At 38.2% G+C, this 12,879-nt stretch overlaps 1 protein-coding gene across 7 annotated transcripts in view; it reads right to left on the bottom strand.

Moving 5' to 3' along the window:
- Nucleotides 1-12,879, bottom strand: part of LOC5563709 (peripheral plasma membrane protein CASK) — a 268,029-nt gene that overhangs the window by 51,534 nt on the left and 203,616 nt on the right. For all 7 annotated transcript variants that reach the window (XM_021837539.1, XM_021837543.1, XM_021837540.1 and 4 more), the window contains exons 2-3: nt 10,861-11,052; nt 4,220-4,453 (exon numbers count right to left, since the gene is read on the bottom strand). In XM_021837539.1, coding sequence (XP_021693231.1) covers nt 4,220-4,453; nt 10,861-11,052 — 426 coding nt within the window. The remainder of the gene's footprint in view (nt 1-4,219; nt 4,454-10,860; nt 11,053-12,879) is intronic.

Here is a 12,879-nt window from a genome sequence, read left to right as displayed (position 1 = left end):
ATGGAATTTTCGGTAATATTAGTGTAGAGTTTTATTGTTATTGCGACCTGTCAAATAGTTTTCAAAATGCATTCGAAACAAGAAGACCTACGCCGGCAAATCTTGGGCTCGGTGATCGATAATCCTGGTCAGTCGCACAGATGGATCGTCAAAAGGCTTTGAATCCACCATTCCACCGTGTCCTGCATTGTGAAGATGTTCCAGGAGACTATCTAGAGGCGCGCTGGAAGCGGCCGAAAACCGAAGACGGAATACCCAGAGAAGGCGCGGAAGATAAGGCAGTACTTTAAGAATAACCTGAACCTTTTGCACCCGAGACGTGGCCAAAAGGGTAAATTCGTCGAAGTGGTTCGTCCAGCAAACCATGAAGCGGGCTGGGCTACGTGTTTTCAAGTACAGGAAGGCGCCAAACCGGACTGACAAGCAAAACACGGTGGCCAAATTGCGTGCGCGGAAGCTGTATCATGAGTGGCTGGTCAAGCCAGGCTGTCTCGTCATGGACGACGAGACATACATCAAGGCGGACACCAAACAAATTCCCGGCCTCGATTTTTTTCGTCGGTACGTTCCGCATGCAGGTTCCGGAATAGTTCCGGCAGAGAAAGATGGATAAATTTGCGAAGAAATACCTGTTGTGGCAGATGATCTACGAGTGCGGACGGTACAGCACGCCGTTCGTTACAACCGGTACCATAAACGGGCAGATTTATCGAGAGGAATGATTGCAGAGCCACTTGCTGCCATTCCTCTGCTCTCACCGTGGTCCCACGCTGTTCTGGCCGGATCTCGCATCGTACCATTACGCCAAGCCTGTAATGGATTGGTACGAAGCGAAGGGCGTTTATGTGGTCCCGAGGGAGGCCAAATACACCAGAACTTCATCATGAAGAAGAAGTTGAAGAAAAGCGGAAAAACATCAAAACCGAAGAAGCTTTGAAGAAAAACTGGGAGAAATTGTGTAAGAAAAATGGGCAAAGCCTCGCCCAAGATCCCATTAGCAGTGCTAAAAGAAATGTACGAGCATCGAACTTGGGGAGGAAATTCAATAAATAAATGCCAACACATAGCTAATATATAGTTATTTAATCCCTGAAAATTTGTGAAGTATCCGATTTAAAATGATTTTTGGGGTTCATTTCTGTGTGTCTCATTTCTTTCGAGTCCAATCCTTAATGAAAAAAAAAAAAAAATAGTTGAACGATTCGTAGAGGTTCTTGCTGAGAGTTCGTTTAAAAACACTTTCGGAAATTCTTCTTCTCCTTCTGAAGGCTCGTAGTAAAGCCCTCTACGAATCACGTTTCCGAGGATTCACAAAGAATCACGTCTAGAAATATCCATAGAGATATTATTATGGAAATTCAAAAAAGCAATTCTAAAGAAAAAATATACACCCATGTGAGGATTCTAAGACATTATGATTATTCGAAGATTCGTTTTGAGAAGTAGTGCAGATACTTTCTGGAGAATCGTGAAGCACCACTTCATGGAGTAAAAATATGAGATATATGATGATTCGCATATGAGGATTGGTAGAGAATGCCGTCTGGAGATTCGTGAGATTTTTTTTAAATAAAGTGAATTCTACTGGTGATTCGTAAATACTAATGGGGGCGATTTAGAAAGTATATTTCCAAGAATTCTTGAGGAATTCTTAAAGAGAATTGAAAGAAAATCTCTTTTTTAAAAATCGCTTCTTAGAGATTGCAGAAATTGCCTTTGAGGATTCGTAGAGAATACTTTTTGAGGGTCCGTAAGGAGGCCTTTCTGAGAGTTTATTGAAAATCTCTCCTACGAATTATAATGTATACTTCTAGTGGGTTTATTAATTTATTTTATTTTTTAATTTCAAACTTTGAAAGAGAGAAAAGCCTCTTTGAGTGATTTTTAACAAAAATCATTCTCAAAAAAATCTGGAGGGTTTGAAGAGAAGCCAGTCTAGGGAATCTTAAAAAAAATCGTAGAGAATTCCGCCTGAGGATTTTTTAAGAAACCTTTCGGGGAATTCGTAGAGAAACCTTCATAAAAATCATAGACAATGTCTTCTGAGGGTTCGTAGGGAATTCCTTCTGAGGACTCGTAGATAATCCCTATTCAGAAGACTATCAAAGAATTCCGTCTAAGGATTCTTTGAATTTTCCTTCTGAGGATTAGTAAAGATCTCTTTTAAAAATTCGCTAGAAAATACCTTCAATTGATTCGTAGATAACTCCTTTTGAGGGTTTTGTAGATAATCTTTTTGAGGGTGGTTTGTTTAAAAAACCTTCTGAGGATTCATGTAAGAGAAGCTTTCCAGCTTCTGGAGGAGAAGCTTTTCAGCTTCTGGAGCAGCTTTCCAGCTTCTGGTGGAAAAGCTTTCCAGCTTCTGGTGGAAAAGCTTTCCAGTTTCTGGTGGAAAAGCTTTCCAGCTTCTGGAAAAGAAGCTTTCCAGTTTCTGGAAAAGAAGCTTTCCAGTTTCTGGAAAAGAAGCTTTCCAGCTTCTAGAAAAGAAGCTTTCCAGCTTCTGGAAGAGCAGTTTTCCAGCTTCTGGTAAAGAAGCTTTCCAACTTCTGGAAAAGAAACTGGAATCTGGAAAAGAAGCTTTCCAGCTTCTGAAAGAGAAGCATTCCAGCTTCTGGAAGAGAAGCTTTCCAGCTTCTACAGGAAAAGCTTTCCAGCTTCTGGAAGAGAAACTTTTCAGCTTCTGGAAGAGTAACTTTCCAGTTTCTGGAAGAGAAGTTTTCTAGCTACTGGTAGACAAGCTTTTCAGCTTCTGGAAGAGATGCTTTCCAGCTTCTGGAAGAGAAGCTTTCCAGCTCCTGGAAAAGAAGCTTTACAGTTTCTGGAAGAGAAGCTCTCCAGCTTCTGGAAGAGATGCTCTCCAGCTTCTGGAAGAGAAGCTTTTCAGCTGTTCTAACTTCTGAAGAAAAGCTGTTCTAGCTTCTGGAAGAGAAGCTCTCCAGCTTCTGGAAGAGAAGCTCTCCAGTTTCTGGAAGAGAAGATTTGCAGTTTCCTGAAAAGAAGCTACTCAGCTTCTGGAAGAGAAGCTTTCCAGCTTCTGAAAGAGAAGCTTTTCAGCTTCTGGAAGAGAAGCTCTACAGCTTCAGGAAGAGAAGCTTCCCAGCGTCCGCAAGAGAAGCTTTCCAGTTTCTGGCAGAGAAGTTTTCCAGCATCTTTACAGCTGGAAAAGAATCTATTTCAGCTTCTTGAAGAGAAGCTGTTTCAGCTTCTGCAAGAGAAGCTGTTTCAGCTTCTGCAAGAGAAGCTGTTTCAACTTCTAAAAGAGAAGCTGTTTCAGCTTCTTTAAGAGAAGCTGTTTCAGCTTCTGTAAGAAAAGTTCTTTCAGCTTCTGGACTCCGGATTAGTTACATTAAATTTTTGTGAACCGTAACTCGAAGTTTAAACTTTTATCTCTTCAATACCTCATTTACTTTTATTTGTCGGTAGTGTAATATACGAAACTTCGTATGCTACAGGTATAACGTGAAAGCACAAATCTGATGTGTGCAGTCATGTTACGATGGGTATTCGATTTTTTTCTCGATATCAGCATTCTCCGTTTTCTATTTTTTGCTGTCACCCAAGTTTCGAAAATCAGATGGAATGGAATGAATCGTATTTCCGATCCGTAGGTGGAAGCCATACAAGATGATACAATAATACACCAAGATCTGATATACTGTGCAGCACAGTACTTGTGCATCCAACCGGCATAGTATCGATAATGCAGCAGCAACCAAGCAAATTCGAGCGGTTTACTGGAAACGTTTACAATTTCAATTTAAATCGTGTGGCCGATGCCGGTTCTACTGAGGAGAGGATATTCTGCACTGTCAGTGACGGCAAGCGAAAGCGGATAGCAAACACACTCCGAAATCCGGGCTCGTTTCCAAAAATATGCAGTGAGCTTCTGTTTGGCGATGACAAATACCGTCCCACATCCGATTTTTTTTTCAAAGAAGAAATGGCAGTCTCGGCAATATCTTCATCTTTTATCATCAGATGGGAGTGGAAGTTTTCGAGCGATATTTTGCATTAAGATATCATGGTACATCATGTACTTAAGGAATGACAAGGAAAAACGTACTCCACAAATTTGGTCCTACCTGGGACAAGATGTGTGCTTTTTGTTTGAAAGTTTCTTATTGTAATCTTTTAATTAATTATTTACCATTCTGATGAATGGATCCCTAAAGCCATCACTTTATGTAAAAATGGAAAATTTCAAAGTTTATTTGCTTACCTCAACTGGTGGTGGGGCACTTCTATATGAAGGAACTATCTTAAACGTAACGGAACCGCGTGCTTCCCGCAGCATGCGCTGTAATTGACTAACGGTCTGGTGCTGCACCGGTTGGCCGTTGATCTCCCGGATTTCGTCGCCGACATGTAACGTCGCCTGCCGGTGGATCATGCCGCCGTGCATGATCCGGGCCACGATGCATCGGCCGTCCTCGGTCATCTTCAACGTTATACCCTGCGAGACGGACGAAACGAGGGTTAGCTATTTGTCAAACGGATCCCGGCAATAAATCTGTGATGCCACACTAAGGTGGCCCATTTTAATGTGAAAAAATAAACTTTAGAATCTTAAGCTAAACCAATAAAATTTGTTCATTTGGATTTCCAGAAGTTTCAAAGTAACTTGAGTTTGAGCGGAATACGTCAATTCTGAGGAGAGATAGACGATCTTGAAGGTTAAACGGTATTCTATGAAGTTTTCTCGTTAGCAACTTGAAGAGTCTCAAATAAACAGATCAGAGACTGCAATAAACCGAAAGTTTTTGTTGCCAAAAAACAAAAAGTGATACCTAAGAACCTGTAATCCGGGTTTCTCCGCACACTGAAGCAGTATGAGAAATGAGAATCTATCAAATTCTACCGCAAATATTACAATTAATGTTTTTTTTTTAATCCGAATGATCCTAGATAACTGAACGAACAATGCTATAAAACAAAGAAATATTTTGAGCATCCCTAATGAGGCAGATTCGTATAGATCGCGAATTCGAATGCCAAAACACATGCTGATCCTTTTGGATTAGATATATATTAATCATAACGGATTTGGATCATTTTTATCTCTTGAAAGGAACGTCCAAATTTAAAACTTCCTCCTGTTATGTTGTAGAACGAAAGAATTTTATACTTTTTTTTTGACAAAAACTCAAACACTCAAAATTAAAATTACTGAAAAGGACTAAGAAATATCTTCTTTTTTTTCCTTAATTGCTTGCTTATGCACGTACAATGTACATGCAGTTTTTTCGACATTAATTTGATTGCAATTAGCGTTAGCGTTAGCGTTAGCGTAGTTACGGTATACTTCGTAGATTGGATACTAGCAACATTCATGTTTCTTTTTAATAATCTCGTCCTGACTACTTTCAAGAACAAGGCAGGGGAGTATACCTTGTTCAAATCATAAACAAGAATACTAAAAGCATGAATATCGCTATTCCCGGCCACGCCCATCTTTACCGTAACTTGGGATAGGGGAAGGAAATGTTGATGTAGCACTTACTTAATGAGAGGCCACCGACTCAGCGACACCCTCATAAGTGCTACGGAGTTGGAGGTTGGGGAAGGTGTATTGTCAGGATTCGCCTAGAAAGCTGGCGATAGACCATAAATATTTGTTGTTTAAGCGTTTTCAAATTAATCTTTTGAATGCCGGCAATCAAAAGAGAAAACAATAGCTTATTTATAGTATAAATAGTATTTCGCGAAATGCTTGTCGATTGTGCAGTAATATTTTTGCTCAATAACCAGTAAAAAGCAAAACCGATCCCTCCAGGGTCATCGGATTGTATAAAATAACGATACGCGTAAAAAAAATCACGCCTATTGAAAAACTGTACTGTGCCCATTGAAAAACTGTACTGGGTGGTACTGTATTTTTAGATCATCGAAAAACGAAAGGAAGCGCGTTCGAACTAAACACCCTGGGATAACACATTAATTTGATTGCAATTAGAAACATAAACTTAAAATTACACTCACAACTCAATTTGATTCAAAAAACCTAAATAAATCCTATGTTTTAATCTGTTTGTCTAAAAATAAAATTTCAAAGCATTGATATGTAGTTTTTTTTCGGAATAAACTGGATTGTACGTGTCCAGTGAACTTCCCAAATAATCAAATAGTACTTTAATTCGCCCTCCGTGCTAATATAGGGCTATTATTCAGCTGACATACTCTATATTAGCCGTATAACAGCCCTGTAAGCCCAAAAAGGCTGATTAGCGGGCTAGTGGTTACATGGGTTGTTTATGCAATTGTAGATATTTTAGATTACTTTTTAATTTTTTTTTACAAAAAAGCCTACGGTAAATCCTTAATTTTTATCTCACTTGCCTCTAAATCGATTTTCTGAGCAATTAAGTGTAATTTTTGCGGCATAAATTCACTTTCAGAAATTCAGTCAATAGGTTTGGGCATAAATAGTAATTTTGGATACTCAAAATTTATTCTGATAAAAACTTCGGGAATACTAATTCTATTTTAACTATTCGCCTATAAACCGAGTTTCAAAGCGATGACATGGAGTTTCTCTATATAAATTTAATTTGTAGAAACAGTGCGTATGTTTAAGTAGAAAGATTAATGTTGGATTACACTCAAAACTTCGTTTACTTAAAGAAAGCACAAAACATCAGTTTTGCACCTGATTGCCATGAATAAAGATAAAAAATAGAAGACAGAAGTTCAGTGTTTATGTTTGGAATTAAATTGAACTTTTTGATAATACTCAAAATTTATCCACCAAAAAAAAAACTAATCAACTAATAATTTTATTGTAGAAAACCATTAGACATGTTTGACTAGAAAGAGTAATTATTGAAAACACTCAAAACTTGTTTGACTAAAAACACTATGAAAACCCATTTTTTACCTGTCGATCTAAATTCGTTGCTCTGACGCGTATTTTTTTCGGGATAAAATTGATTGTAGAGGTCAAGTTAATATGCTAAAGTAGAAATAAGATTTTTTGTATTAAACGATTTTTTTTATCATTCACAAATTTTATTTTGCCCAATGAAATTACGAGAAATCCTAGAATTCTCCAATTTGCTTAAAAATCTTCATTCAAAGCGTTCTCTAAGAAGTCCTTGATTAAAAATAGGAATTATTGAATATAGTCCAAATGTCTTGTACCTGAAATATGTGAAACATTATTTATATTTGTGTTCATATTTTGCCTGTACATCTAAACTCAAAGCAATGACACGTGTTGTTTTTTCGAAAAAAAAGTATCACAAGTTATCCTATTCAATTTAGATTTACAGAAAAAAGACAGTTGTTAAAAAAAAATAGTATAGTCAAAATATATGGGTTCTACTCAAATATGTTTAATGGTTTTCTACAAGCCAATTTATGTAGAAAAAATATATGTCTTCGCTATAAATTTTGATTTACCTGTAAAAGGTTGGAAAATCCCTATTCGTAGTGTTGTAAATAAAATAAATTTGGAATGTAATCAAAAATTTGGATTTCTGCTCTAACATATTCACAAGTCTTTAATATTCAACTTTATGAAAAAAAAATTGTCATTGCTTTTTATTTGACAATTTGGACAAAAATATGGGTTTTGGTAGTTTTAACAAGACCGTCACAAGGACCTTAAAGCACGAATAATCGCAACTGGCGTAATGCTTGGCCTTGTTCCAATTCCCATCCAAATTTTCATGGAAAATGAAGTTCAGCTGTGAATAAAATTAACAAAATAATTAACTCATTACGCGTGATAAAGATGGACAAATTATGGGTGAAATTATGAAAAAATCCACGTGCTCGGCTGGGATTTGAACCCAGGACTCTTGTATGCTAGACGCACGTGGATTTTTTTCATAATTTCACCCATAATTTGTCCATCTTTACCACGCGTAATGAGTTAATTAATTCATCCTTCATGTCATCGGGCTTATCGTTCGTTGGCGCATATATGCTGATCAGGCTGTAGTTGAAGAACTTGCCCTTCATTCTCAATACACAGATTCGGTCGCTTACCGGTTTCGATCGAATAATTCGCTTTATCTGCTTCCCAATCACTTTGAAGCCAACTCCACGTTCTGCTCTATCGCCACCGCTGTAGTAGATGTGGTACTTGAATGAAGTGTTTACGATGCGGTCCACCGCTCGGAATTCGCGTTCTCCGGTTCTCGGCCAGTGTCTTTCCTGGATAGCTGCCACGTTCACGCCGACATTCCACAGTTCACGAGCCAGGAGCCCAACACGCGCGAGTTCTTTCAAAGTTCTCACGTTCCAAGATCAAACTTTCCAATCGTTGTCCTTTATTCTTTGCTGGGTCTGTTGCCGTAAAATCAATCCATTTGCTCTACTTTTGCCTTTCTTGGTTGGTGAAGAGTCTTCGATAGGCCACCTAACCAGGGTTGCGCTACCTACATCGTGCTAGAGGGGCTGCCTCCTCGGTGCTGACACGATACAGCATTGTCCGCTTGTTCTTTACATGATGACCACGGTCATAGCCATCACAACCATCCACCTTTATCAGGGCTTTGGACCTGTAGCTCTGGTTCTCAATAGTTTCAAGTTATTTCTACATGCTACTATGGTGAGCCGTCATGCGCTAGCGGTGTCTCCATATATGATCATAGTTTTCAATGTTCAAGGTAACACTAAATAGAATTTGAATGGATTCGTGTTAATTAATTATGTTTGGCTTACAATCTTTAGCTATTTGAATGACATTGAAGATATTTTTCCAGTAGTCCAATAGTTGAAAGAAACAAAATAGATTACAGTTCAATATATGAGCATTTAAAATTTCCAACTCTGTAAAAATGCTCTCTTAAATATTAGTTAGGTAACATATTCCGCACATATATTCATAAATCAAGAAAAACGACACTTAATCTCAATAGCTTCGCAGACCCCCTGAGGACTCGTTACAGCCCCTTAGGGGTTTGCGGACCACCTATTGAGAAACGCTGGCTCATTGCATTGTAAATAACTGAGTGGATTATAATTACAGTATAAGGTACACCGGGGCAAGTTGAAACGGGTGGGGCAAGATGAAATGCAAAGTATTCAAAAGGATACCAATAAATGCTAGCAAATATTTTTCCCAAAAAGTTTGTTCCATCTGTTAATTTAATGTTTCTGTTATTGAATTTCTCATAATTATGAAATTTCACTACGATACCTTGTCATTTCATCTTACCCCAGCCGTTTCAATTTGCCCCGGTGTACCGTTTTGATTCATATTACGGACAGCTTCTTATTCCGGACACTCTCCTTTGTATGGGAAACATTTCACATGAAATGTTTCAATTTTTGCCATCTTAAAGTTCCCACTTTCAAGGCTCGTTTTGATACGCATTGTCCATAGAAAACTATAAAAATTGAAAATGCGCAATTGCCTTAGACGTCCCTCTAATGGTCTAATTTGGTCAATTGATGATTTTACTTTTCCAATTATGATTTTCATGAGCTGTCCGCAATTTGAATCAAAGTGTCCGGAGTTTAAGGCTCAAGAATCCATCATTCAATCATCAGCAATCATCAAAAACGAAAAACCAGTTTTTTCGTTCAAATTTAAAGGAATGCCCATAAAAATCTATCATTGCAATCCAGATAGCAAGTGTAATGCAATGATAGATTTTCTTGAACATTGCTTAAATTTTGAGCAAAAAAACTGGTTTTGAAAATTTGTAAAACGATGATGGTTATTTTCCTCTTAAGGCAAAACTAAGGAAGCGTCCGGAATAAGAATCATGGAAAGTCCACACCTTTTCATTTATTTACAATTGTTCAGATTGCGGAATCAAAATCTACACCCGCCATTCGAAAGCTTAGTGTATTCAAGGCTCAAAAATGCGGCGCAAACATGCAAAATGATTTGTTTTATATGCTTTTCGATGGATTATACTTCAAAGAGGCCTTAAGTGTCCGTAATATGAATCAAAACGGTACCTTACAGATAACCAACTACTGTACGATAACATTGAGAATATATGGTTTTATCGAATTTAATGAATTAGAAATGATGCGATGCTCTCTACAGTGTTTGATTTCTGGCGATCGTGAGCAAAGCAATCAAGAAAACAATCGTACAAAATGATTCACCATTGCGTTAGATTTTTTTGGTGATGCATGATCAGACTTTGTTCAACCTTTTTTACCACTGGTCCTGGGATGCGGCGAAAGAAAGATAGTCGTCTTTTTCATTCATTTTTCATTTTTACCAGTCTTATGCAATAGAAGGCTTTGTTTTACTTAAGCAATTTCCTTCTCATCACTGCTGCATTTAATTATAATATTCATACCTCTTATCTCTTCGAATACTTTTTATTTTTTATCTCGATATCGAGTTAGAGAACCATAGTTAAAGTTGGTTTTCATGGCTACCTCAATGATCCTTGGATCGCATTTGCACTGGTTTTTGTGTTCTATAACTCGATACCTCCCAAACTTGATGGTCCTTTCAATATCGAGTTATGGAGAGCTGATTGTATCTTCATTTCATTTGATGCGTGTTTCAGACATAAAATTCAATTTGCTTTTCGAACTGATCCACAGCTTCTTCTCTTGTCAGAAATAGATATAAGATTGACACATTTTTTAAAATTTGTTCCATGCTTACTTTGATGAAAATTGTAAATTCTGCTGTTTCCAACGCCACAGCCATTTTTTTCTCTTAGCAGCGCTAATTATCTCTGAAAAACTTTCACTAGAAAAGTTTTCCCATATTTGGTCGATTTTCTCCATACAAACACTAAGCTCGTTTAACCCGCCCTTAGAGTTGACGAATTTCGCACAGCTACTGCAAAAGTAGCTCCAATTAAACAAATTTGATTGATGTAACTTGTAAGATTTTTATAATATAACCGTTATGGGCCACCATAAGCTACCACTTACCATCGGTTCGTCGGTGTTCTTCTGGAACTGCACCAGCCGGACGCGCGTGACGTGCTGCAGGTCGCCGGCATCACCGTTGTCGATTTCGTCGTTGCCTCCATTTAGGTAGGGTGCGATCGGTGGTGGTGTTACTCGTAGCGCTTCCTCGCCGTATACTTCTCTAGCTACCACGTCATGCGTGTGTAATAGAGCCTGCAACGAAACGGAAATAAGGCGAAAATTAGGTTCCTTTTGAATTTGAACAACGTAGTGGGTATGAATAAAAAGAGGTTAGTTGGACTACCAGTAGCATCTGCTTAAAAAAATATCTTTAATTCTCGACAAAAAGCGTCGCAATCTTCTATTGCCACGATACCTGCCATATTAGGGTTAGTAAGGTTAAGTTCATGGAAAAGCGTTTTTTTTATTCTCTCATAAGCAGGTGAATTTCATTCATTTGCAAAAATTCTGAACCTGAATATGTCCCTCTTGTGTTTCAAATGTAGTATTTACTACCGAGAATGTCGTAAACTCAGCTTTACTACCTATCATTCATACCACCCAATGTTTCGCCCAAATTGTGCATGCCAGTTACAACTGAACATCTCCTCCGGTAACAAAAGCAGCTGCAGCAGCATAAAGGTTGATTAATCGAATTTGTTCTTTGCGAGAGCGCAACGACCAATTATTCACTTTGTTGAACTTCTTTCGACTGGAAACGTGCAGTCGGTTGTTGAAAATGGGAAGATAGCGAACTCCTTGCCGCCGGTAGACCAACTCTTTCAAGGGGTACCTGATGCGCACATAACCTACCTTTACGCTGAATAGTCCCTATGGCAGAGTTCAAACAAGATAACAAACTATCGGAATGCTTGAGCCAGTGCAACCCCATTTTGGCAGCGACAAACATACCCCGGGAGAGCACAGCCACAGTTGTGCAAGTTCCCATGTTTCTGCCGTTAGATATTCTTTCTGTCACATGAAGGAAAAAAAATAACTGCTGAAAGACGTTCGAGAAGCGTCGTCGCGTTGGAATGCATTTGGCAAGGTTCTATGCTTCGTCCCGATACGACAAAAGCAAATAGAATCAAAAGGCGTTTTCGGGTAAATAACATGAAAGATTCAACGCATGGAACTTCTAGTTTTGGAACCACGTCTTCGAAAAGTCTTTTGTTTTTGTTTTCATTGGCTCACTGTTGGGAGGAATTTAGTTTATTTAGATGCCGCCTATTTGGTTTTCGGAAGCGACAAAATGATAAATGTTTCTGGCTTCGTCGGAATTTCAAACGAAGCGAATGCAAGCGGGACGGATGACGGCATCAATTATCTACTGGGATGAATAATGTGGCGGACATGCTTATCTGGGAATTGTGGAAACCACCAAAGAATAGCAGTTCATTATATCTTGAATGGCGTAGTGGTTCTGAATTGGAAAATGCTTTATCGTTTTGGCCACTTCAACGCATATAAAAGCGACCGATATGAATCGTCTTTATAACCATCTATATGATTTGGGGCACGACGTTTGTCGCCCAATTGAATCAATTGTTTGAGAAACCACAAAGAGATAAGGCTCGGTGCTTGGAGAAATATTTGGCGTCAATTTATCACATTATATACCAGACCATAATCTAAAACTGGAAAAGGTTGGGAGGAACCCAGAGGTTTGATGCATACTTGATTGAACTATTTAGAGCATCGTGATTTAGTGTGTAGTTGACAACTGAGGGATTCCACGGAGGCATGCAAGTCGATTCTGATCGACCATTTCAAAAATATCTGAAACTTTGCACAGTTTTTCAGTTCCATCTAAATCGTCATTTTCCGATATCAAATCTTCAAGTTGAGTCACGACTAACTTTTCAAAAGGGTGTATGTGAAAATGGTTCAAAAATATTCAAAAAGCTGCACAGCAAAAACGGTTCGTTCGATTGTTAGACAACTAAAGAAACAAAGTTAGACAACTAAATAAAGATTCCAAAAAAAATACACACAGTAAAAATATTTTTTTTTGCATTAAAAAACATCATTTTTGTCACA

This window comes from Aedes aegypti, chromosome 1 (genome assembly GCF_002204515.2).
Source record: "Aedes aegypti strain LVP_AGWG chromosome 1, AaegL5.0 Primary Assembly, whole genome shotgun sequence".
NCBI lineage: Eukaryota > Metazoa > Arthropoda > Insecta > Diptera > Culicidae > Aedes > Aedes aegypti.
Note: the sequence above shows the minus strand (reverse complement) of the source record. Positions and strands in the feature narration are given on the sequence as shown.